This window comes from Porites lutea, chromosome 5, assembly GCF_958299795.1.
Source record: "Porites lutea chromosome 5, jaPorLute2.1, whole genome shotgun sequence".
In the NCBI taxonomy this organism is placed as follows: Eukaryota; Metazoa; Cnidaria; class Anthozoa; order Scleractinia; family Poritidae; genus Porites; species Porites lutea.
The window spans coordinates 23,201,415-23,228,211 of record NC_133205.1 but is presented as its reverse complement, the minus strand read 5'-3'; the positions used below and the strand labels follow the sequence as shown (position 1 = coordinate 23,228,211).

Below are 26,797 nucleotides of genomic sequence, written 5' to 3'. Positions count from 1 at the left end.
ATTACTAAGTTTTTATAAATTTATTGAGTGCTGAGTTGTTTTTAAGATAGAATAATATTATAATATAGCTGTAATTATTATGGATTTTATTTGTATACACGTTCGTATTTTGAACGAGTTTTTTAGCGCCTCGACGTAACGTGTTAAAATAAATAATTGATTGATTGATTGATTGATTGATCTTGTTGACATGTGAAGTGTGTTTCTATCTTCATTGTCAAACATACTTCACGTCGTCTCATTCATACAAAGAGTAAAACATTGATTTAACAAAATCTGCGAAGATTCTGTGCCTGCACCATGTGATAAAAGCATGCCCCTTAGAGTAGAGAATTCTGAGCGCTTGTAGTGCTCCTGATGCATTTACGACGTTCTTCATTTCTACAGGGTGAGACGCACACAAGCATACACCTTAGCGTACGGAATGACTCGACTCCCGAGACCTATGAAGTGTTTGTAGTGCATCTAAACAACCTCCAAACCTTCGGCATCGCATCAGCAGGCCACGCCACCTTCATTCAGGGTAAAACAACTGCCACCATCAGTATCAGCGCTAGTGACAGACCTCATGGTGTTATTCAACTTGAAGCAGGCTCACGCATGGTGACTCGCAGTGATGAAAAGAACTTTACTCTCACTGTGTCCAGACTGTTTGGAAACATTGGTAAGTTTGTGTACACGTTTTACTTTGCACAACTCGTGACTAATATGGCAAGAACTGGTTGAATGAGCTCCTTTTTTAGCTGGTCAGTCAAGCAATACTGTTGAACAAACGTAAATCATTTTCAAAAGGCTTCGGCAACGTTCGGAAGTCTTCGGAAGCTGTCGGAAATCTGAGCATTCGCTGGGAGGTTTTCGAAAATCATGACAAGACGAAAATCTCACGAATTTGACTCGGAAAAGGTTGGCAAGTATACTTTTTGCCAGAGTGGTTTTTGAAGGAGCGTATTGGAACAGAATTATTCCCCTCGTCACTCGCAACAGACAAACATAATCAAATGAAACAGTCAGAAAAACACCAAAGGTTGGTAGATTCGTGCTAGTCGAATTTGGTTCTGTTTTTAGTTCTGTTTGGTGGAGAAGTGGCGCGAGATTTTATCGCGTATCACACAAAAGTGAGTGAAAAAAGTTGGAGCGAGAGAAGAAAGAGGAATACTTTCGCGCAATAACAACGCTTGTTAAACAGACTAAAACACCAAAGAAAATGTGCAGTTGTATCTGAGATTCAATCTTGTTCATTATAGGTGCTATTAGAGTTTATTACGAAGCTGTACGTGGAAATACGACATCACTACAGTCTAGTGAGACGTTGGCGACCCCGGGAGAAGACTTTGTTGCTGGACAAAGAAGCATCATTATCGATGACAAGCAAGACGTTGGTACCATCCCAGTCTGGATTAAAGATGATAACGTTCCCGAGCTCGGTGAAGTGTTTTTAGTGAATATTACAATGGTGGAGTTAGCAGACTCCTCCCAGTTCAATGATACTATCCCACCCTTCCTGGGGAGTTACCGTGTTGCTCAGATCACCTTATCACCCAACGATAATCCACATGGAGTGTTCAAGTTTCCACAGGCGAAGTAAGTAATAATGTAATTGATTGACTTACATAAGCCTGTGCCAGTTAACTTTTAAGTTAAGCCACACGAAGTTGTGCAACAAAAACGGTTTGAAAGCTCTCGATTTTTTCCGTTTTAATTACTGCGCTGCTCGTGGCAAAGCCCAATAAAAACGTGGGCTCCGTCGCCTTTGTCGCAAAAAGCAAAATGGTGGACGCGTTGCCCCCCCCCCCTGTTATAGGGAAGATCATGCGTGCACCACGTAGCACCACGTAGCTAGCGCGGTGTACGCCTATCATAGGCATCTGCATGTAGTTTGTTCTTGAAGAATATTTCAACGAGTCACTTAGAGGGTTCCTCAGTGACCCGTTTTTTTAATTTTTTGAAAAGCAGGAGTTCCTGCCATTTTTAATCTCTTGTTTATTTTGTTACAGGATTTATGTGACAGAATCACGCAATCCATACACTATCACTGTACTGCGTGACCAAGGAACGTTCGGCCAAGAACAAGTCAATTACTTTGTACAGACCCATTCTGCAAGTCTAAACGATTTCAACATAACAGGTTACAGTGGAGGCGAAGAAACCCTGGTGTTTGCAAGTGGTGTTAAAGAACAGAATATAACGATTTATGTCACGGACGATAGTACACCCGAAGGCGACGAAACTCTCACCATCACCCTGACCCGAAACAGTGGAGAAACACTTCTTGGAAATCCAAAAGTCCTTGAGGTGGTTATTCGAGCCAACGACGATGGTTATGGTGTCTTCAGTCTTAGTCCGTCCTCACTGAGTAAGACTATCGCTGAACCTGGAACAGGACCTGTTAATGAGGCTGACTTTGTGGTTGTTCGTGGCGTGGATTCCTATGGAACTGTTGTGGTGTACTGGGAAGTTCTGAATGGTTCAGCTGAAACTGACTTGTCACCAGTGAGAGGGAATGTGACTTTCCAGGATGGTGACACACAGAAAAGCTTTAGAATCGCTGCTCTTCTTGATTCTACACCCGAAAAGGCTGAAACGTTTATTATCAAGTTGAATATTTCTGGTGAGCCATTGATCTCTTTTAAGTGAACAACTGGTGGCGAACTAATACAGTCATGATTTTTAATCATTTACAGTGACGTCCCCACTAACTTTACCACCCGTATAAAGTCTTTATCATTTTTCTTTTTTTGATATGTTTCAAGTACATTTTATGACAGCTCCGATGGTGTCCATAGGGTATCAAACGTAAAAATCCAAAGTTTCATGGAAGCAAAGTTGTGCGTTATGAAAAGTTCAGTTTTGCCTGCCAAAAATCAATAATTAAGATTGGCTGTTGTTAAAAACATGTCGAAAAGATTGAAAAGCTGTAGCCCGAGAAAACAGCTGACATTTCGCGACGCCACCAACAGTTTCCCTTCGAAATGACGTCTGATTTCGAGCGCAGAAATTCCATACTGATGACATGCGTCCGTGCCCAGATCTGAATAGTGCTTTAAAACACACCTCCTATTATCTTTAGAACTGGGGACTTTGTTTGGGCCATTCTCTTATTGTTTCGTTAGCTAATCAAACAATTACTGTCGAGAGCTTCATCCTTCCCCTCCCTCCCCCCCAATATAAAGCCCTCTTCTTTAAACGCATTTTGTGTTGAATGTCGAATGTTTCTTATCAAGGGAACGGAAGGCTTACGTTACCGTATGAAGCCCAGATTATCATCACCGAAAACGACTCACCATATGGAGAATTAGAGATAGTGTCCAGTTCCTCACTCAGCAGCTCTGTCGATATCGAAGAAACACAAAGCATAGTCAAGGCCAAGATCATTCGAAGCAAGGGAGACTTTGGACGAATCACTTTAAATTACCAGACCACCTCACACACAGCCAACTCATCATCTGGTAATGTCGTTCACTTTGAGAAGCTGCAACTGATGAAAACTATGGGTGCCTATAGCTGGCATACATTCTCCGCTTTTGGGGACCAATTTGTTTTGCTCGCCAGCAACAACAGAACTGGCGCTCTTCCAGAAGGTGTTGACGACAGTGTAGTTAGCGAATATCTTGGGTCTGCGTTGTTCCGTTGGCAAGGGGTCCTTGTTCCCTTGCAGGTATGTAAGAGCACGGTACTTCTCAGTCAGTCTTGTTTCAGAGTTACCTGTATAAAGGATAATGACTAAACACCGACGCCTATTTAAGAATAATGACTGAGCGCGTAGCCCGAGTTTATTTATTCGTAGATCATGTTATAGTGAGATAATTTTTATTGAATCTTGCTCCTCTGGACGAAATCTTACATTGTTACCATTCAACTGAAACTTCTATGGCAGAAACTTGCATAGTACTTTTTAAAATTTAAAATTAATTTGATTTGTTTTCTTCTAAAAAGTAAATACTCGACTGTTCGAGGCTTCACAAATTATCATCTTTCCCATTTTTGCTGAGTACAAAGGTATACGGCTTTATTACTTCGTGCCTAGAATTATTAACTTTGCTTGAAAACGAAGGTAGTTTATTAATTAACTTCTCTTCAACGATTTGCATGTACATAAGATTTTGATTTAGTTGATTTGTTCTCTGGCCCTAGTTGTTCAAAAGTTGGATAGCGCTATCAACCGGATAAGTGTCTATCCAATGGATAACACAATTGGTTTCCTTAATTCTCATCCACCGGATAGTGCGTTATCCAGTGGATAGCGCAGTCCAATTTTTCAACACAATGGCCAGATGTCTCCTATTTTGTTTTTGGTTTACATAAATCTTCATTTTGCGCTCTTTTGTCACTGTAGAACATTGTTACTGATGGAGCGGTTGCTTGGGATACTCTTGTGGTTGGAAACAAAGTTTACCTAGCAGTTGCTAACCATGGAAGTGATGGGCGTTACGAGACTCACTCCAGAATTTACACAATGGATAAAACTGGAATGTTGACTGTCATTCAGAACATTTCAACTCAAGGAGCGTCTGATGTCAAGTTCTTTAGTCCTCCGGGTCAGAGTGATATTTATCTCATTGTTGCAAACCAGATGAACAATGCTGGAGAGACCCATATCAGCTCACAGGTAAAGATTTCCTTTGTTCGGAGAGAACTATCTTCATGTAAAGGTATCTCTTTTGTAGTGGCAAGTTCAGGCCGACTGCGCACACCACGCCCAAAAACTCAGTTGTACTATAACCGGTTAAGAAAGAGATGTTTTTTAAAAAACTGCCTTTGTTTCAGGGCAGTAAGTAAATTAAAGTCGGGTATTACCTCAACATATTCATACTCAACAGCGTATTCAGCTGTCGTGCGTGAAAAAGGAGCAACTTTAACTTGATAGGAAGGATCTTCACTTCCTAAGTGACCTACTTAGGGAAAATGAAGACTCGATTGAAGGCTTAGGAACTTATGGTAACAATATCGATTAAAAAAAGCTTAAATGGATCTTGAATTTTCTTAGGTTTTCTTTGTTCTCCTGTTCGAGGAGATCTGTTGTTCGCATCTACGTTACTTGCTTGTGGTATCCCCTTTCTATGCTTCTCTCACCCTTTCCTTTTCCTTTTCGCTATTTTTTGGGTAAAGTGGAAGTTCAATAGAACATCTTAAGCCAGGTGGCTAGCATGTATGCAATTTTTTTGGAACGGAAAAAATTGTTTACATAAGAAGAGAGTTCAACTCCCGTAGGATTATTGGTTTAGAACACAACATGGCCGCCGTTTCATTGTATTGGAACACCAAGATGACTGCCGTGACGTGATGTGAAAACGCTCTACTTTCATTTCTACCTTCATTTTAGCCTCCGAAAACATCCGTTTCTCCTCGCTTCTCGCCGCTGGGGACGTTTCGCTCGGAAGAGCAAAACGCGAAATGTCCCCAGCGGCAAAGAGCGAGGAGAAAACGGATGTTCTCGCAGGCTACCTTCATTTCTGATGTTTTTTATTGCCTTATTTCCTTTGCAGGTTTACAATTGGACAGTTGACAGATTTACTCCTGAGAATGTCAACATCGATAACACCCGCAGTGCTTCTAACTTGGCTGTCTTTGTCACCGCTGGAACCCTAAAAGTTGCCATAGCTTTCTACCACGACAAAGCAAGTGGAAGTTTCCAAACTAAATCACCCGTCTATGAGTGGAGGACAAACTCGTTCAGTTTACTCCAAGAAATCGATACCAACGGGCCAGTAGGAGTGGAACATTTTGAACACAATGGGCAGAGTTATTTGGTGTTTGCTAACTCTAAATCTACTGTGGACATATATCGCTGGAATAGTAATAGATTTGACACTGCGGCAGTGCAGAGTATTTCAATCCAAAATGTTCAGTCAGCGAAGCCGTATGTTATGCAAGGCAATGGTAAGTGTATAAGGGAATCTTTCTAACAGATTTGTCTTTAGAGTTGTAAGGGTTGCTGTGTTGCGACGAGTTTACACAATGTCCGGGTTGCTCGAAAGATGGTGATCGCCTAGCTTGTGACTGTAGTATATGAATTATTATTGAGTCTTTCCTTTGGAATTGTAAGGGTTACTGTTTAGCGACGATTTCATTAAGATAACACACCCAGGTTGCAGGTCGAAAGATGGTGAACTTTAACAGTAAACAAAATTGTCTGGTTCTAAGGTCTTACTGAATAATTTAACCATCAGGAGGTTTTGTTAGCCGTGGTGTTAAGTTCTACCACACCCCACCCCACTTGTTATTTATCCTTCAATTGGTTCAATCTGTAAGACGAGTGTCTGGAATGGGGGTTCACGACTGGTTTCAGGGGCTTACCAGCCATGCGCGCTGTATTCAATCCGTAGGGGCCGACTTCCAGAGTGGAAATTCCTTGATAATTCATTCACCCATCCTTCCTTTAAAAGAACCAGCTGGTTAATCCTGGGTTGGGGTTGGGCGGCCCTTGAGCAGTTTGGCAAATCACTTTTTAAGAACTTCCTAGCTATTCAATCTGGATATCAAAATGTATGGGGGGTTTAAAATGTTTGACATCATTTGACCCTTTGGAAAAATCTAGACAGTCTGAAGAATAAACTTTGCTAACGAGATTTCTGGGATCGTGTCGTTTACTAATGCAAACGATAACTGGTGCATCTTTCTTTGTTTTCAGCTTATCTCCTTACGGTTGATAGCAGTGGACATATGAATGTTTACATGTGGGACAGTGTGTCAAAGTTCACCCTTCAAATGGTCAGTATTGCTCCTAGTTAAAAAGAAAAATTTAACATAGGTGTAAGTTAAAGCTTTACACGGTTGAGGCAGCATAATACTGAGAAATCGTGAGCCATTCTTGCTTGTCTCACAAAACTCCTGGAATATTATAATAATAATAATATCGGAATATTACTTTGATATTATCCAGTGAATATATATTACAATTGTTTCCCTACCACTTATCTACTGGAAAGCGCTATCTAACCTTTGAACAACCTGTGTAAGTCAAATGTAAACAGTTGTTCCACGCAGGAGGGGAAGAGTTGTTTATTTATTTATGTCTCCATTTCCAGAACACAACCGTAGAAGATGTCCAGACTGCTACTCCCTTTGTTACAGTTGATGACGTGGCTGGCAGTACAGCTTTATTCTTGACAGCAGTGTCTGGGAAACATTATTCACCTGTTTTACGCCCAGTGAGGCTTTCAGCTCAAGCTGACTTTATCCCCAGGTTGGTTTGTGTTGCTTTCTTTTCATCTCAAAAAGCGGCGGTTGATTGTTCTCCTTAATCTGCTAAATCCAGACGGCTAACAAGTACGTTTCGCTAGTTTGAAATCAGGAGACATATTCTGTTCAAATAATAGAAAAATTTAGAATCACGTTACCGACAAACGTCAATTTGTGCCAAGTGACTAAGTTTTTCCTTAAATTGTTCAACTGTTGTTATATCAGAACAAAAATGGCAGTTTTAGATCAAGTCAGCATGCGTTTTCAATCATGTGGCCGGCGTCTTTGCAAAATTATTGGAACAAAAAAAGCGTCTACATAAAAAGAAGGAGTTCAACTCCCAGAGGAATTGTTTGGAACACCAACATGGCCGCTGTATGATTGTTTTGGAAAACCATTATGGCCATCGTGATGTCATGTGTAGACGCTCTATAAAAATTGTAATATTTTACAGTCTGACAGAGATTGTCAGAAATGGTCACCTTGAAAGTGACTTTTATCGTTTGTCTGAAACACGCTTTCAAACCTCTTTAATGGCTTATATTCTGATGTGGTTTTTTTCGTACTGACTGTCAGATATTAATAAACATTAGAACAAAGGGAAGTTAAAAAAATTGAACTTAATGTAAAAATGATCCAAAACGTGTATTTTTTTATATGTGCTATGTTTTTGCCAGGCAAGGACAACTCATCTTTGAAGACGGACAAAAGGAGCTTGAACTTGACTTCACAATTTTACCTGATAACACCCCTGAAAGAGACGAAACATTTGCTGTACGCATTTACAATGCCTCCGGAAAAGCTATTGTGAACACTCAGAAACAAGAACTGACCATCAATATTCTGTCCAACGATGATGCGCATGGCCGTATAGGCTTTGCGCCGAGTTCGCTGACTAAAGTAAACGCCGAACTTGCCGCCGATTCAACAGTCACGTTTGAAGTGATTAGAGAGTACGGTAGCTTGGGTCGAGTGGTGGCTTTGTGGAATGTCTCTGGCAATATCAGCAACGGAGATATCTCTCCGATGTCTGGTGAACTCGTATTTGATAATGGGGAAACTACTCAGAATATTTCATTAACGGTACACAGGGACATGATTCCTGAGCTTTTGGAAGTTGCTTATGTCAGGTTTGTGAAATTGGATGTTAATTCGAAGTAGGAAATATTACGGTGGCCTTTCAAATACACCTTCCGTCTTATTAGGAAAAGTTGCCAAAAAATGTCCATACGATATATACCGTATAATACGCCGGACAGATTACTTCCTTATTGACTAGTTTCAAACCGAACAGGGCTGGGTACGAGTCCGTTTATTATGGGATAAACAACGCAACACCCACACAGTCAGAAAGAGCACATTGAAGTTAGGGAAAATATTAAGTTTGGTGTCAATCGTTTTTCATTTGTTTTTTACGTCTCTTGCAGACTTTTGCGCCTTACAGAGACTGGGTCTGCAGATTCAAACCGAGGTGCCGTGCTCAATACTGCACGTACTACAGCTATGCTTTTCATCCCAGCTAATGATGACCCTCATGGGATAATCAGTTGGAAGAATTCTCTTATAATTTCTCAAGAAAATGGCCCCAAGAATGTCACCCTTTCTGTTTCCATCATGCGGCAGTTCGGCCTCATTGGAGATCTTGTAGTGGCTTACGAAACTGTTCAACTTTCAAGTGTGGCTAACAATGATGAGCAACCAGCTGTTGCGGGAGTTGATTACAAGGCTGTGACAAGCACCGTTGATATTTTGGCTGGGATGAATTCCACTCAGATAATGCTGGATATATCGCACGTAAGTTAAACGTGGCCGAAAGGCCGTAAGACCTAATCACCAGTGAACTTAAGCAAAGACGTGTATGTGCGGAAGTGGACTTTTTTCATTCTTGAGAGGTATTTTGCCCAAATTTTTGGACAAATCGTCTCTTTAATGAGAAAGGGACAATCTGTTATGACTTATTTTAAAATGAAAAAGATCTCACTTCCGGTTGACGCGCGTCGCTCAAAAACGCCTTTGCTTAAGCTCCCGACTAATTCAGTAAAATCGTGACCATTGAAGAAACCAAAGGTTTACCCCGTTATGTTTTCAACGTTTATGCCACCAAATTTTTAGCGCCGAGAAAATACTTGATAAATTGCCTAAAAACCGCAGGGATATTCAGCAAAAGATGGCAGTCGGAGTGCAAGCCCTTCGAGGGAGCAAGGCAGACCTGCTCGCCCAGACGGAAGCGTAAGCAACATCGACGGCGACGGCTACGAAAACTTCACTTAAAAAGTGAAGTCGCGCTAATTCAAACTTTATCGCGTTTATTCCATATTGTTCAATTCGTCAAATGTTGGCAATTTTTTCTCGTGTTGAATTCTAAAATACTGAATCGAAGTTCAGGAAAAGAAAAAGAAAATCGTTGTCTTTTGTTCATGTCCTATACAAAACGTGAAATTATGCATTTTCACGTTGTAGTCGTGCAGTGACGGCAAAGGAATGTACTAATAAAGCGTGATGGACGTCCAGAGTTGTTGTTTTGCCGATCTAGACCTATTGCTTCTTTTGCCGTTCTCGTTGATGTCGCCGTCGTCGTTGCATAAGCTCCCAAATGCTCAAACAGTGACCAGTTTAGCAGTGAAATTTGTCTGGTATTTTATAGCTTGATAACCAAGTAGAACACTTTGTTGTTTCTTAATCGCCTGTTCTAGCCATGAGATTCATGCTTTATGTTCTTCATTCTTTCTAGTATACGAACACACAAATCAAGAAAATCTTCCAAGTGAATCTCACTTCAGTGACCCTCAAACAAGGTTCCATGGTTGCAAATTCCCCACGTATTAATCCCAACTCTCGCTTACTGGAAGTAGTTATTGCCCAACCCAACCAAACAGCAGGAGAACTTAACTTCGATGTTGCTGCCTTGGTTGACCCTGCCACGCAAACCATTATGGTCGATGAGAATGTGGGAATGCTGAACATCACAGTGCAGCGAACTGGTAGTCTTTCAGGAACTGTGGGATTCCGGTTCATCGTGCGTCCTCTAATTTCGAACATTTATGCTGCGGCAAACAACTCAGATTTCTCTCCAAGCGATGGAACTGTTATGTTTGCTCCCGGGATTTCCAGTGAGATATTTAACGTCAGCATAGTTAACGACAACGTTCCTGAGATTGAAGAAGGATTTTACGTTCAAATTAGTCGGCCACTTGGAGGTGTCCAGATAGGTCCACAGAGCAAAGTCGATGTCATTGTTAAACCTAATGACGATCCCTACGGACGATTTGGGTATGTAATAATTTTATCGACTGAGAATCATTTGGGAGGAAAATATTCATGAGTCAGTAATTTACCTTTGACTCCATTGTGTTTTCCTTATGAAATTTCAAAATAGTTGCGTCAACAGTGGTCCTAAAAAACTCATGCCGTGTGAAGGCACTGTTGAAGAGCTTTTTTGCATATGAACAGATGAATGGTTGTAGAATTGTCCACCAACTTAGACGTTAACCCTTCGTTACTGTATATGGTCATAATTTATAGAATATTTTTCTGTTTTAAAATGTTGGAACGATTGGAACGAAACATGGACATATGTTAATGGGGCCGAGTGAAGGTTACTTTAGATAGTTTGTATGTTTGGTTTATGAATGTGTCGGGTGGCGCCCTTCTTCATCATTCACCCTTACTTTTCAACCAATCACCTATCATTTCTACAGGTCTGTGTGATACTTACTAAAGCTGGGCTAAGCTTAACGTTTTCAGTAGTGGGTATCTGCCTGCTGTAAGAGTTTATGTATTCAGTGATAATTAATAGTGAACTGCTTGTTTGCCGTTTAGCTTTACCAAGGCCATCTCTGACGGAATCAACGTCGTACAAGAAGGAAACACTTTACGACTTGAAGTGAAGAGAGAGCGTGGCACTCACAGAGATGTCCATGTTAACTGGAAAATTATCCCTAATGCTGGCATTACCAACGCTAACTCTCAAATATCACCAATGAATGGCTCTATCATGTTTAAACAGGTGAGGTAAAGGTTAAAAAAAGTTAAAGGTTTTGTTTCGACATTGTTTCGAATTGTTACAACATTGTTCAAACATTGTAGCGCTGTGTTGCGCTTAAAATCGTCGTTGCGAATCGACCCGTGTAACATCACCTTAAGCTTATTCAGCTAGTTTGCAGGCACTCCACTCAAATATTTAGAAAGAAATAATTCAGATACAACATAACAGGATTAGAAACCTCAACTCACAGGAGGCAGCCAGTTGGCTATTTACAAGCGTGACCGTGGTTTTGAACTCGGGACAACTGAGAGCAAATCCAGCAAGTGGCCAGAGCAGGACTCGAACCCGGGACCGGCGGATTGCGAGTCCAACACTCTGACCACTTGGCCACTCTGCCTCCTTAAGGGAGTGTATAGAGAACAGACACTATTGTTTGTCTAACCGACTCTTCTCTGTAGACTATCAGTAATCATGAGTTATGATCTGTACACAATTGTAGTTAGGAGTTTTGACAAGTTAAAAATTAATATTACAACAAAAATTCGTTTTAAGAACGCTATCAGTATCTGGTTAAAAGGCACAGGAGAGGTGAAGAGAAAAAGCTTACTTGCTTAGGGGAGCCGAGGCATTTCTATTGTGCAAGAAACTAAATTTCTGAGCGTAAATCCAACAGACTTCGTTCCTACCTTATTCTTGCAGGGCGACAAGTCACAATTTATTGTGCTCCATGCAGTAGATGACTCAGTAGCTGAAGAAGGGCAATCATTCACTTGTCAACTTGTTTCTGCTGATAATGGCGGAGTTCTCGAGTCAGAGCTTGACGAAGCCACTGTTTACATCCCAGCCAATGACAAAGTTGAGGGAGTTGTGTCAATTGATCCATCAGCAAGGAATATAATAGCAGGAGAACCAATGCAAGGATATGATGGTGTTTTTGTCATACGGTTAGTGAAGAAATAAAACGTTTACGTATCCTTTTTCATAATAGAGACCTGTAGATTGTAAGACGAATACGACTACGAGTACGAGACTTTCTCAATACTACGTAGTAAGCACGCGCAAACCAGCGTCATTTTGGCGGGAAAACGTGGTAGCCGTCGTCACTCTACTACGAGTTTTGGCGAGAGTGTCGAAATGGCGGAAACAAGTTATCAAATGTTAGAAGTTTTATCATTTTGCAATCGGGAGAGGGTGTAACCTCCTTCAGTAAAGGTAACAGTACTAACTTTTCTAGTGAAAAATGGTAAAATGAAGCTATCCGGGTGTCGTTTTTTGAGAATACGCGAAAAAACGTAAAGTCAAATCTCGTACTCGTAGTCGTCCTCGTCCTTGAATCTAAAGGTCTCTATTAGATCTACAGTCAAACCCCGCTTTGCGGACACCTGCTTAATACGAACACCTAATCATTACGGACAGTTTGCTTTGTCCCTGGGGAAAGAAAACCCTTACATTTTCTCTAAATTTAACCCGCTTAATACGGACAATCCGTTAGTACGGGCACTGTATATGGCCTCTTCAGTGTCGGTATTAACAGGGTTTGAGTGTATCTAGTTTGGTTGTTTGTTGACCTTTTCCACTTTGAGGAACTTTTTCTTTTAAATTTCATTTAATATGAAGGCATGTGCCAAGCTATCAAAAGTCTCTTGAACCTGTTGAGACGAGGTTTAATTGCCGGATGGGAAGTTATGGGGACAGCAGGAATGAAATCAAATGGAGAATGTTTCCATTCATTTACGCAATTAGCGACATAAGGATTAACCCTGGGAAAAAAATCTTGGCCTCAGACGGGATTACAGCTAGTCTTATAATTGTATTTGAAGGCAATGCTGAAATTTTCGAATTCAAGCGTGCGATTCGTGTGATTCTGTACTTTAATACGTGTACGTCATTGCGGAGGTTGTAACTAACAGATCGCTTTTTATGAAATGCTGCGAATAACGTGTTATGGTCATTTGGTCTCTCAAAGAGAATAAACTACTGCTGTTGTGCAAATTCTAGAGTGCAGTTTGAGTATTAAGTGAAATTCATACTATTTTAATCGATCCATTGTTTTAGGTTGCAGCGTCGGATTGGCCAGTCTGGCAATGCACAGGTCACGTGGGAAATAACGTCTCAAACTGCTGGAGTCGGACCAAGTCCCGCCAGTACGTTTAACGCAACTTCCGGTTCAGTGACTATGCCGAGTGGGGTGGAGACAGTATTGCTTCCGCTGAAGGTGAGTAATAAAAATTCACTAGTGTAGAGCTTTTAAATTTCTTTAATGTGAATGCGAATCTTAATCTTTTACAATGGGGTAAGGGTAACAAAGAGTTTTTCAACAGGTTCAAGGGGTCACATCTGTAGGTTGTAATTGGTTGACTTCGATCCATGTTGTTTATTTAGTTCCGTAGTAATTATTTCTGACGATCAACTTTCTCGGAATGTATTGTTAAATTCGTGTAATCCGATTGGTCAACTTTGTCTTGGTGTCCCCTGTTATAGTAGACACACTGAAGGCTCGTTGTAGTTAGTAAACTCTACAAAAAAGGTTAGAGAAAGGAGTTTCATAATGTCTCTAAACACTCTGAAGCGGTGGGTTAAAATAAACTCTGCCACTTTCAACCCACATCTTGACTCACTTGTGTCCGTCTTTTTTGTTCTTATTCCTCGCTGGTTAGGTAAAAGACGATGCAACAGCAGAGGAACTGGCCGTCTACACCTTCACTCTGACAGGCGCAACTCAGACGGTTCTTGATGCATCACAGAGCGCCCGCAGAGCCACAATCACAGTGGTTGCTAGTGATGATCCCTATGGGATTGTCGAGTTCCATTCTGCTACGCCTTTAAATGTCAGCGAGGATTTTGGCTTTGTAAATCTTACCGTTCTGAGAAATGGAGGAAGCATTGGCCAGTTATCTGTGAACTATAGTGTCTCGTCAGACACGGCCACTGAAGGAGCCGACTATGAATCGTTTGGCAGCGGTAGGTTTTTTGTTTTTAACGTTTCCACTTCTGAAAATAACAATTAAAAAGATAAAAAGTGTGAAACGAAAGATCTTATCTAAAATGTGTTTGAATTGTGGTGGGCGAGACATGAATAATATCTCTCGTTTGATAATCCGCCATGATGGATTCCCTCCCGTCCGTTGTACTCCATTAACCGGACTTCCGCGACACCCACTAATTTGTGCTTTGTTATTCCAAGATGGCTGTCAAACATTTCAAAGGTTAACACTTGCTCTAACTTTAGATACCGTATGTGAGTTACACAGTGAAGTATTTCTTTATCAACCTAGTGCACTTTAGCACAACCATATTCGCCGCTTTAGAAACGAGAAGGGAACTGGAGCCGAAATGCGTCCCCGGCTAGCTATTGGCCAATTCAGTTTTTTCCCTTTGCCTAGTAACCGTCCCAGAAGTCTTTTCGAAAATTATTTTGGCCCAGTTCCCTTCTGGATCCTAAAATGGCGAGTAAATTAGGAAGGAACCGGCAGAATAGAGCTAAGAATTAATACAAGAAAGCCAACCAAGGGCAAGAACTGATCTACAGTGCTGAGAGATCGGAAACAATGTTAAGTTTTATTTATCATATAATAACTATATATGTAACTTAAATTCTAGAGGTTCGAGTGACGACAACTTAATTGTGACCTTACGTATGATTCGTCTGCTGAAGAAAATACGCTGTACAATTGACTTTCGATTTACCAAATATTTTACAGTTCTCATTTTCGCTGAAAGAGAGGATCAGAAAACCATCCCTGTTTTAATAAAGAGAGACAACATACCGGAGCTGTCAGAAACTATCAAAGTCCAGCTTCTTGGCGTGCAGCTCGTCTCTGCTTTACCCCTAAACTACAGCGTGATACATGGACTCCAGCTGAATACTCCTCCAACGATTAATTCAGCTAAGAGCGAGGTGCAGATCGTCATTAAAGAAAACGACGAGGCTCGTGGCATTATTCGCTTTACCCAGAGTGCTATGGTTGTAAGAGAGGAGATTGGGACTGCTGTTCTCCAGTTGGTTAGAGAAGGTTGGTTGACGGTTACAAAGTTAGTGGTTGCACCTCTTTGTTTGTTTTATACCCCGTTCACACGAACTAAACATGTTGAATTAAACCAGGTTGAAAAAAAAAAAATGAACAACACACATGGAAAACGGGAATACAGGTTTTCACCCAGGATTGCAATTAAATTCAATATGTTTTGTAATTTAGCCATCAACTTAAGTCAGTAAGCAGCTTTAATAAAGGAAACAATTATAAACCCTGTCTAACTAAACAGCTTTTTAACATGTTTAAGCTTTGTAGACCCTTTTTTTTGTGCCAAGTATATAGTGATTGTGATCCTTGTTCTTAAGATCAAAACAGTCCTTACCTCTATAATACGGAAAAGGTCTCTTACTCCCAAATTAACCGATATTCGGGCAAACAGAACCTGCACATCGTGGACAGTTTCCTTTCTGTAAGCTCGTTTTCAATTGTTGACGTTTCCAGACCCAAGGGGTGAAGGAACATTTTCAATCTTCCTTTGAAGTTGTTGCAGCATAGCTGGGCAAAAATCGTCTTGGTGGGCTAGCCTCATAAAGTTGTTCATAGTGCAAAAGTAACCTGATAAGTCATTCACTTTGCTTTTTCTGTGTCTCTTTTCTTAAAACAGGAGGTAGCCTTGGAGTTGTCGACGCTAGGTTTACTGTCCACAACGGAACAGCCTTCCTTGGTGAAGACTTCACTCTTTCTGGTGGGGTCGTTCAATTCTCTAGCGGTCAAAGTTCCTCGTCAATTAATGTATCTATTATTGACGACGATATCCCTGAGCAGCGTGAATCATTTACAGTCACGCTAGACTCCGTGACAGGGGGAGCCAAATTAAGCCCTCCTACCACCGTCACCGTTACCATAGAAACGAGCGATGACCCCAGTGGATTGTTTGGATTTGTGAATGCCTCTCAGCTGTCGCTCGAAAACCCAAGTATCTCCAAAGATATCAGTTTTATTATCAAACGAGAAGGTGGAGCAGAGGGAGAAGTTGAGGTAAGAAAGTTGAATTGAAAATAACAAAGAAATGTTTTAGGTTTTAATTACCCTAGTGCTGCCTGGTTTACTTACTTTCTACCATGGGATTTTAGTGGAAGAACCTTTGTTAATACAATTTGTATGAAGCACCGCAAGAACGTTCAAGAAGTGGAAAAAATTTTGATTTATATTACAAACTCAGTAGCGTGTAAACTAAAACTATTAAGGGTTTTTTTTTTTCGCTGTCAGATTTACACTAAAAATAGGAGCCTATCACCAAAGAGCGCGCGTTCCCCACAAATTCCAACAAAACTATCAACATCGGCTTCGCTAGGGCCTTTGACCTTTGCTTCCCGAAGGAATGATTTTCTTCAATGTTTTAGTCGTCAGAACTCTTACAGGACCTAAGCAGGGTTTGGTCGAATATGGATTTTGCACTCTTGGCAGCGTATTGCTCGTTCATAGTATAAAGAGGGTCATTCTGGGCAGACGCCAAGGTGTGCAAGTTCCTCGTATGGTATTTTGGATAACCTTAACAGATTCCTCTATTCGCACTCTAGGTGAGCTGGAAGTTAGTTCGGCTCCACCCTCCATGTAGTAGTTGCGTGTTGTCCGAAGACTTTGAAGGACCAACCAACGGATCAGAACTGTTTCTTAACGCTGTCACGGGAGCTCAAAAGACTGTTAATTTGCGTGTGAGACCTTTCCTTGGTAGGTATTCTTCAGTACTGGTTTGTAAGCCTGTGCCAGGTACATTTTTGGTTCTGCATTCATTTTGACGACAAATTGAAACGTCTTTTCTTTCTTCTTCTTTTTAAAAGGGCATGACGAACCTGAAGAACGTTTTGTTCTAACGATTTACAAAGTTTCTGGTAACGGGTCAATTAATAGTCTACAATCTAATATCACCATAACTATCGCCAAGCATGGCTTTCCCAACGGCGTGTTTAAGTTTGACAATACAGCCACGCAGACGTTTACTGAACCAGATAGCGGCGTGTCAACAAAACATTTCCGCGTGGTGAGAGATGAAGGCAGACAAGGAACAGTCAATGTGAGTATTGCACCCATTGGGCCAGTTACTTAAACCGAGTTTAGCTAATGTTAAACAAGACCTCGGTCTAAACCATCGACAATTTGCCCAACGCTTTTATGTACACACCATTTATCGTTTGTCGTGAACAGTTTCGTGAAAGCACATGAAGTAGACTAAAAAAGCATTTGTCTTCTTTTTTTTTTTTTTTTAAGCAAAAAATGATTTTATTAATGACTTCACAACATTACATAAACATTACAATTTGATACTGGCGTTACAACTTTACATAAAAAGAAGCTACACTACACTTGATCCTGAAAAATAAATCAATATGTATACTCGACAACAGAAATATACAATTAACAATAACAGACAGAGAAAAAAAAATAAAAATGTAATAAGCCACTAAGGAAGATACCTGGAGGTCCAAAGATTTCCTAAACCGTGGTCTAAGTTAGACTTCTTTATAACCAACCCAGCATTAAGTTTCAAATTAATAAGTAACCCATGCGCAAGGACAATTTACTTGTTGTAACTTTCCGAATAAAAGGTCCTCCGAAAGCAACCCCATTCCTTATAATTATGTTCACCTCTGCGGGGCGAATTTAATTGGTTTTGTGCTAGCATACTAATTCGCTAAGCTAACGTGTACTGATTTCAAAGACAAGTCACTTTTTAGGGGTGGGATTCCTACTCTCTAACATGGAGTTCTTCATCCAGATTGGGGTCCTTTGTGGATTGGTTTACATGTACAGCTGCCTAGCAAGATCGCTGCGCCCCCTCACCTGCACATACAGAGCCTCTCCTCACTTCCCGAGGCGGCTGTATTCACAGGCTAGTACTACTCCGCCTAGAGCCATGTGAATACTGAACTCTTCCACAGACGATTTTCGTTGTCTTGCTGGCCTGCGTTTCCACACAGAGCATATTCATCTCAGTATTTAACGCATTGCAACGAAATATCATCCACAGTAGTTGCAAACATGTGAAACGTTTCCCTAGCTAGCCTGCATAACAGGCGTTTTATGAGCCAAGCGAGGCGAACGCGGCATTTTGCGCGAAGCGCGAAACGATTGCGAAATGCCGCGTTCGCCTCGCTTGGCTCATAAAGCGTCTGTTATATAGGCTACCCTATCATAAACCTCGGCTGGAAACGCCTTACTCCCTTTTACTACAGAGAATGCGAATATTTTTTACTGTCTTGCTGCCTAAAAAGAGTGCGGCAATCCAGGTGATCTGTGACGTCATTGCGGGGGCCTGGGGAAAGAAACTTAAATCTCTTGTCTCATAAACCAACGCCCGCACTGAGTTTCTCTTCTTGGCAATAGCTGCATTGTACAAACTACCCACTGACAAGTCTTCCCACTTGTTGTGGGCGAAAAGTATTTAACTACATGGAGCTCGCATCACACCTACCAGCCGCCATGATTCGAAAACAGATTGAATTGGTGCGCGCGTTGGTTTATGGGATACGGTATTAAAATTTCTTTCCCCAGGCCCCAGCAATGACGTCACAGATCGCCTGGATATGATCCCACACACCCTAGTGGGTGTAACTGTAATCAATTTTCCCCGCCGCATAGAGAGGCACAGCACTAGGACAGATATTTGGACAAAAGTGATAGCGATTTATCTGCCCTTACCGAGGATTAAATAACTTTCCTCCCTTAACAGGTGAATTGGCAAATTACTGGTCCCTCAGGAGGGGTGAAGACCACTTCTGGCACGGTAACTTTCCCAGAGAATGACTTTATGAAGAACATTGTTGTAGAAATCACCTCAGACGATGTACCTGAACTTGAAGCGGCCTACAGACTGAAGATCGTGTCTGTCGATGGTGGAGCAGATATCAATCCTGCCCGCAATAATCTTACCTTCATAATAAGGTATACTTGTGATCCTCTTAGAGGTGCATTTATGGGTCCGCCTGAAATTGATGGCCAATGTCGCTTGAAATTTCCCATTTTCGTGAGAACTCTAGTCTTTCTTAGCCCCAGTATCTGCTATATCCAGCCGGTAAGGCGTGACAAGGCTGAAATGCAGAAAAACCTGCTTTTAAAGGGGACCCCATATTAAAACCTATTTTAAGGTGACGCCATATTCTATTTGTCTTCCACGTAAGGCAATCCCGTTACCATCACCGTGTCCCTTTTCGTAGCTGTAGAATTCTGTCTCAATATGATTGTTACTTTATTTTGGCCGCATCCCATAGCCATTCAGCCATCATCTTTGGATACTAACACTTTACCCTTGCACACTATAAAGAAAAATCCCGTTTTATATAATACTGAAATTGAGGCGTTCTTAACCTTCATTTGGAACGTCACACCGTAGGTGATTCTGAGAACGAAATACAGAGACAAAAGCCAAAAAAGATGTCAGACATTTTTTTTAGACATGGCGCCATTTTCTTTTAGCAAGTTGCGGCTGTTGACCATAGCTAAAACAATAATATTTTCTCTCTTGAAATCTGTTTCATTAAATCTGTTTCAAGTCTCTCGATTGAAGTTTAATTCCCTTGGTCAATCTTGTGATTTTAGTGCTAATGATAACCCTCATGGAGTTTTCAAGCTTCAACCGGGCGCGCAAACAATTCAAGTCGAAGGGAATAATCGAAAATTACAGTTTACTGTCGAAAGAGAAATGGGTACATTTGGTGCAGTGGATGTGCAGTACCAGGTGCGCCATTCCGCGTGGTACCCGACGGAAATGCAAGGGAGTGTTACAGTACCTGATGGAGAACGCCAGGCAAGATTAATATAAGAGGGATCTACTCTAATTTCCAGGGCTTTTGATACCAAAGGGTTATCTTATTAGAGTTAAGGTTGATTTCCAATGTTGCATAATTTTTACGTGCTTTCGTACGTGAATTTTAGGTGCGGACGTTCGGTGATGTTACGGAGATTTGGCGCTTTGTGATATTTGTTTTCCTACAACCCCAAAGAAAACGTCACCTGAACAAATCCCGGTCAGCGGTCGTCGCATTGACTGGGTAGGTACTTCATGTATGGGGACATATATTGTACCGCTTTTACCTAATTAACTTATAACCTCACTCTTTCTGCTTGGTTCCTTGTTGCCTTAAAGCTTTGTTCTCTGTTAACTTGTTGCTCTGTTTCCTTGTTTCCTAGTTACTCTGTTTCCTTGTTTCCTCGTTACCCTGTTACTCTGTTACCTTGTTACCTTGTTACTCTGTTACCTTGTTACCTTGTTACTCTGTTACCCTGTTACCTTGTTACCTTGTTACCGTGTTACTCTGTTACCTTGTTACTCTGTTACCTTGGTACCTTGTTACCTTGTTACCTTGTTACCTTGTTACCTTGTTACTCTGTTACCTTGTTACCTTGTTACTCTGTTATCTTGTTACCTTGTTACTCTGTTACCTTGTTACTCTGTTACCTTGTTACCTTGTAACCTTGTTACCTTGTTACCTTGTTACTCTGTTACCTTGTTACCTTGTTACCTTGTTACTCTGTTACCTTGTTACTCTGTTACCTTGTTATCTTGTTACTCTGTTACCTTGTTACCTTGTTACTCTGTTACCTTGTTACCTTGTTACCTTGTTACCTTGTTACTCTGATACCTTGTTACTCTGTTACCATGTTACCTTGTTACCTTGTTACCTTGTTACTCTGTTACTCTGTTACCTTGTTACCTTGTTACTCTGTTACCTTGTTACCTTGTTACCTTGTTACTCTGTTACCTCGTTACCTTGTTACTCTGTTACCTTGTTACCTTGTTACCTTGTTACTCTGTTACCTTGTTACCTTGTTACTCTGTTACCTTGTTACCTTGTTACTCTGTTATCTTGTTACCTTGTTACTCTGTTACCTTGTTACTCTGTTACCTTGTTACCTTGTAACCTTGTTACCTTGTTACCTTGTTACTCTGTTACCTTGTTACCTTGTTACCTTGTTACTCTGTTACCTTGTTACTCTGTTACCTTGTTACTCTGTTACCTTGTTACCTTGTTACCTTGTTACTCTGTTACCTTGTTACCTTGTTACCTTGTTACCTTGTTACCTTGTTACTCTGATACCTTGTTACTCTGTTACCATGTTACCTTGTTACCTTGTTACCTTGTTACTCTGTTACTCTGTTACCTTGTTACCTTGTTACTCTGTTACCTTGTTACCTTGTTACCTTGTTACCTTGTTACTCTGTTACCTCGTTACCTTGTTACTCTGTTACCTTGTTACCTTGTTACTCTGATACCTTGTTCCTCTGTTACCATGTTACCTTGTTACCTTGTTACTCTGTTACTCTGTTACCTTGTTACCTTGTTACTCTGTTACGTTGTTAACTTGTTACCTTGTTACTCTGTTACCTTGTTACCTTGTTACTCTGACCTTGTTACCTTGTTACTCTATTGCCTTGTTACTTTGTTACTCTGTTACCTTGTTACCTTGTTACTCAGTTACCCTGTTGTCTAAATTTTGGTTTATTTTTGTATGACAAGTCGCAATTGGTTTTTCCCGATTGGACGCGTTCTTTTGGAGTATGGTTGTGGTTGAATGGTTTGCATTACAATTCGTTTTTTGTTTATGGTAATTAGCAGCAATCAGCTTTATTTGGTACATCTTTTCTCTTTGACGGAAATCAAACAAAAGTTTCCTTTTTTGAGAACAGCGCTTGGTCAATGACGAAGGCTCTGTGTCTCAATGCTATAGCACCTGAAGCCTTTTATAGTTTCTTTTGGCTGTTATACTTTTATAATGATTTTCTAAAAAATGTAAGCGAAATTTCTGGGCAATATTTTTACGATCAGATATTTTGCATAAAACGCTGAGTCTTAAGGCGCCCTTTTAAAATGACTTAACAACGGGGCAGGGTGCTACAACGGGTATAACGTTTGGATACTTTTAGTCAATACCACACAAGTGAGGCTGAAGTTTTATTGCATTCGTTTTTTAATCATACCTTATCTGTTATCGAGACAATCGTTGAAAATCGCACAACACGAGGAAATCGAGTAACTAATGTAGATCAGTTCAGTTTTGCATTAAATACCAGATAACTCCAAGCTGGTTTCCTTCATCTACCGATTTAGTCTTCAAGTTTTTTTTAGACTTCCAGAGGTCAGTTGTACAAACCCTAACGTCAGACCTAACTGCCAACTCTTGGCTTTGCCTGATCTCGAGGTCAGATCTGTTACGTCCAACATTAAGGTTCAGTAGGCAATGCAACTGATATCTGATCACTTTTCATTATGCAAATCAAAGCAAAATCGTTTTTTCTCTTTTTTCTTTCGACACCGTTTTCATTTTTTACATTAACTGTGGATCACCTTATATGCCAAATTATTATATCTGAATTGATTGTAACTTTTGCGGCTATAAGGAATAATACAATGGGCGATATCAGTTGTATCAAGATAAGTTGGATTCCGTACAGTGGCACGACTGAAAATTAAAATTAAACAAACACTTAACTCTGTGCGATACGTAATACACCGATATATAGTTTGAAGGTCACTAATTCATTCAGTCGAGATTGTCACTATCGCTTTTTGCCTCTTGATGTCGGCAACTATAAAAGGCAGTGCCACTTAAAATTTTGAACGTATCTTGACTACACTGTTACAAGATTAGTCCATTGTCAGACTTTTTCAAATTTCATGGAATTTACTCAAGTATGCTATTTTTGCGGCAATTTGTGAGGTAGATTTGACACTAATGGGTAGTAACATTGCCTTAATGCTATCAGATTGGGCAACGAAATTGTACAACAATTTCAAATTTCCCGGATTCTCCGAAATGCTATGGGATAACAGCACCTCTCGGCATACTATCAAACAAAATGTTTCTAGATTTCTCCAGGTCCCTGAACTGATAGATGCTTTTTGGTCTTCCATAAACTCCTTTCCTTTTTTCCTTTTGTAGGGAGAAACTAATTCTCCCTTTCTTTTTCTTTGCTTCATTGGTGTTACTTGGGCGACGCGAGCCTGCATGATGTTTGCACAGTTTATACACCTACAAAGATTTGTACATCCAATACCTCTTGCAACAACGGACATCTCGATTTTCGACTGCCATCTCGACACGACTCTTGCATTAGGTTGTCGTCTGTAGATTTGTTTCCTTGCATGCATGAAATAAATCAAGTTTGACCTTCACTCCCGGAAAAATTCGCTCGTACAAGTTTGCAACATGACAACAATCGTCCACTACAACCATTTTCAATGTAATCCCTGCTTTGTCAAATCTGATTTTTAACTCTTTTAGTAAGTCCTCGATTTCCAAAGATGATGTTGACTTTGTAAATCGCCATGTCAAAACTTCTCCATATTCATTTAGTGCAAGAAACACGTTTTCAAATTGTTTGACAAACTTGCCATCCTCGCGAGTGACACCAATGTGTTTACTGGTTCTGAACGTGTGGTCACATGAAAGCACGGTGCCAGTGTGACTAAACATGTCTTTTTCGTAGTGTCCCTTTGTCATTTGAAATTGTTGTAGAAACAAATCAATTAAGTTGTCGTTGCTGGGGTACGAGCAAAATACACTTCTTTCAAATTCATCTTTGACATTAACGCTATCTGGGTTGTTTCGCATTAATTGTCTGAAGTTCATTCCCGCAATTCCCTCTGACAGTTCCATGAAATTTTGGCCTTGATAGATTCCGGATATAACATAGTCATACAAATGCAAAGTGAATCCACACCGCTGCCGCATAATAATTGGAAATCTTCGTGATATGCCGGGTGGTAGAAGCTGCAATATTTCATTTGACGCAGATAGATAGCGATGTCCATTTTTGCTATGTCCATCTAGTCGATAGCTGCATTCATAAAACACTTGAACGAGAAGGAGATTGCCGTTTAAATCATAAATAAGCCTTGGGTTTCTTGGGTCTGTGCGTAGACCATACAAAACGTCTGTCCACATTCCTATTTTGAGAGGACAATTATGCACTGGGCATTCAATGGTTAATCCACTGTGCCTTATTGGGCACCAAATAAAAATCTTTTGTATCAGCTTTGAAGCTGTATGTGGCATTTCAATGACGTTGTCGTTAAGATTTAAAAGATTAAAACAAAAATGGTTGTCATGACGGTCTCCTTGTTTTGGGTTGTATCCAATCCCATTATGGCTCTTGGTTGTATATTGAAGGTTTGAGAATTAGAGTAACAATTTCATGATTTAATGGACGGAATACAAAAGAAAAAGTACACAAGGGTAAATCTCCAGTAAGTATAGAAATAACCCTTCCTAAGAATCAAAGGTGATTATATCCCCTGTAACGTTGTTAGTTTCTTAATTTATATTTCTTGTCACTAAGTACTAAGTCAAGACTTTACAAAACATGGAGGAAGAACTTATGAACTTGAACATGATAGGCTATGTCAATTTAAAGCCTTGTTTGTCGGCCTTTTATCATTGTTATCATTATCATCCGTAGATCATTGGAAAGTATTAAACAGGTTGTCCAGCAGCTGCATGAATTGTTAGTTCTTACTTTTATAACAAGCAGAGTAGCGTATTGCGATAGCCTATTATATAGTGTCCTTAATTCGCAAGTAATAAAAACGCTGCTGTCGCTAGTATAGGTCACCGACACAAATAGATTTTGATGGCGATACACCTTCGCTGTTCCAACTTCACTACCTGCGACTACCTATCAAGTCTATCACGGTATTCTTTGACGTATCTACACAACTTCCACCACTGATCTAGTAATAGTCCCGCCCATCTTGCTAGCAAATTCTTCTCGCAATTTTAACTAAAAAGATTTAAAGAAAATTGCTTGGTGTGTGAAAAGATTGAGTGACAAATATGGCAAAAATTGCAAAAATAACAAATTTAACAAAATTCTAGAAGAAAGGCCTAGACGGACTTCGAGAAGTCCGCAAATTTCGCAAAGATCGCAAAATTAACAAGAATTTTTCTTGCCATGTGAAAAGATTAAGACAATGAAGGGCCACGAGAAGGCCTCAAATTTTCCCATAAATCGAAAAAAAAAAAAGAATTTGTGAAAAGAATTCACCTTCTTGGCCTTTTCTCTCTCTAAGTCTAGAATTTATTTAATTTTTTTATTCTTGCTTTTGCGATATTACAAGTACTCAATCTCTTCACATAGCAAGAAAAATCCTTGTTAGTTTTGCGATTTTTGCGAGATTTGAGGGCTTTTGAAGGCCCTACTTAACCATTTTTCTTTGTTAGTCCAGAATTTTTTAAATTTGTCATTCTTGCTATTTTTGCGATATTTCTTACCTTTTCAGTGTTTTTAGGTAGCAGGAAAAATCCTTGTTACCTTTGCGATTTTTTTCTAAGTCTAGAATTTTGTTTTATTGGTTTTTCTACTCATGCGATATTTGCAAGTGATTGTCTCACAAAATTTTCGGTGAATTATTTTCTTTTCGAAAATTGCGGAGAGAATTTGCTAACAAGATCGTTCCTGGACATAAACATTAAACATTACCACAAACTAGTACTGACTGATCCCGACGTCCTAGGCAACAAGGTAACAGAGTAACAAGGTAACAGGGTAAAAATGTAACAAGGTAACAGAGTAACCGGGTAACAGAGTAACAAGGTAACAGTGTAACAAGGTAACAAGGTAACAAGGTAACAGAGTAACAGGGTAACAGAGTAACAAGGTAACAGTGTAACAAGATAACAGAGTAACAAAGTAACAAGGTAACAGAGTAACAAGGTAACAAGGTAACAGAGTAACAAGGCAACAGAGTAACAAGGTAACAGAGTAACAAGGTAACAAGGCAATAGAGTAACAAGGTAACAAGGTAACAGAGTAACAAGGTAACAGAGTAACAAGGTAACAGAGTAACAAGGTAACAAGGTAACAGAGTAACAAGGTAACAAGGTAACAAGGTAACAAGGTAACAGAGTAACCGGGTAACAGAGTAACAAGGTAACAGTGTAACAAGGTAACAAGGTAACAAGGTAACAGAGTAACAGGGTAACAGAGTAACAAGGTAACAGTGTAACAAGGTAACAGAGTAACAAAGTAACAAGGTAACAGAGTAACAAGGTAACAAGGTAACAGAGTAACAAGGCAACAGAGTAACAAGGTAACAGAGTAACAAGGTAACAAGGCAATAGAGTAACAAGGTAACAAGGTAACAAGGTAACAGAGTAACAAGGTAACAGAGTAACAAGGTAACAGAGTAACAAGGTAACAAGGTAACATGGTAACAGAGTAACAAGGTAACAAGGTAACAAGGTAACAGAGTAACAAGGTAACAAGGTAACAAGGTAACAAGGTAACAAGGTAACAGAGTAACAAGGTAACAAGGTAACAAGGTAACAGAGTAACAAGGTAACAGAGTAACAAGGTAACAGAGTAACAAGGTAACAAGGTAACAAGGTAACAGAGTAACAAGGTAACAAGGTAACAGAGTAACAAGGTAACAAGGTAACAGAGTAACAAGGTAACAGAGTAACAAGGTAACAAGGTAACAAAGTAACAAGGTAACAAGGTAACAGAGTAACAAGGTAACAAGGTAACAAGGTAACAGAGTAACAAGGTAACAGAGTAACAAGGTAACAAGGTAACAGAGTAACAAGGTAACAAGGTAACAGAGTAACAAGGTAACAAGGTAACAAAGTAACAAGGTAACAAGGTGACAAGGTAACAGAGTAA

General features: G+C 40.2%; 1 protein-coding gene across 1 annotated transcript in view; it reads left to right on the top strand.

The window, feature by feature from the left end:
- LOC140938637 (adhesion G-protein coupled receptor V1-like) overlaps positions 1–26,797 on the top strand; it is an 88,597-nt gene that overhangs the window by 35,407 nt on the left and 26,393 nt on the right. Inside the window, exons 36-56 of the mRNA XM_073388134.1 lie at positions 388–664; positions 1,245–1,581; positions 1,995–2,608; positions 3,222–3,655; positions 4,334–4,606; positions 5,484–5,877; positions 6,629–6,708; positions 7,026–7,183; positions 7,857–8,309; positions 8,607–8,973; positions 9,911–10,449; positions 10,999–11,185; positions 11,864–12,108; positions 13,220–13,379; positions 13,822–14,125; positions 14,866–15,177; positions 15,803–16,176; positions 16,719–16,869; positions 16,980–17,212; positions 18,869–19,080; positions 19,735–19,942. Of these exons, the coding sequence (XP_073244235.1) occupies positions 388–664; positions 1,245–1,581; positions 1,995–2,608; positions 3,222–3,655; positions 4,334–4,606; positions 5,484–5,877; positions 6,629–6,708; positions 7,026–7,183; positions 7,857–8,309; positions 8,607–8,973; positions 9,911–10,449; positions 10,999–11,185; positions 11,864–12,108; positions 13,220–13,379; positions 13,822–14,125; positions 14,866–15,177; positions 15,803–16,176; positions 16,719–16,869; positions 16,980–17,212; positions 18,869–19,080; positions 19,735–19,942 (6,312 nt within the window). The remainder of the gene's footprint in view (positions 1–387; positions 665–1,244; positions 1,582–1,994; positions 2,609–3,221; positions 3,656–4,333; positions 4,607–5,483; positions 5,878–6,628; positions 6,709–7,025; positions 7,184–7,856; positions 8,310–8,606; positions 8,974–9,910; positions 10,450–10,998; positions 11,186–11,863; positions 12,109–13,219; positions 13,380–13,821; positions 14,126–14,865; positions 15,178–15,802; positions 16,177–16,718; positions 16,870–16,979; positions 17,213–18,868; positions 19,081–19,734; positions 19,943–26,797) is intronic.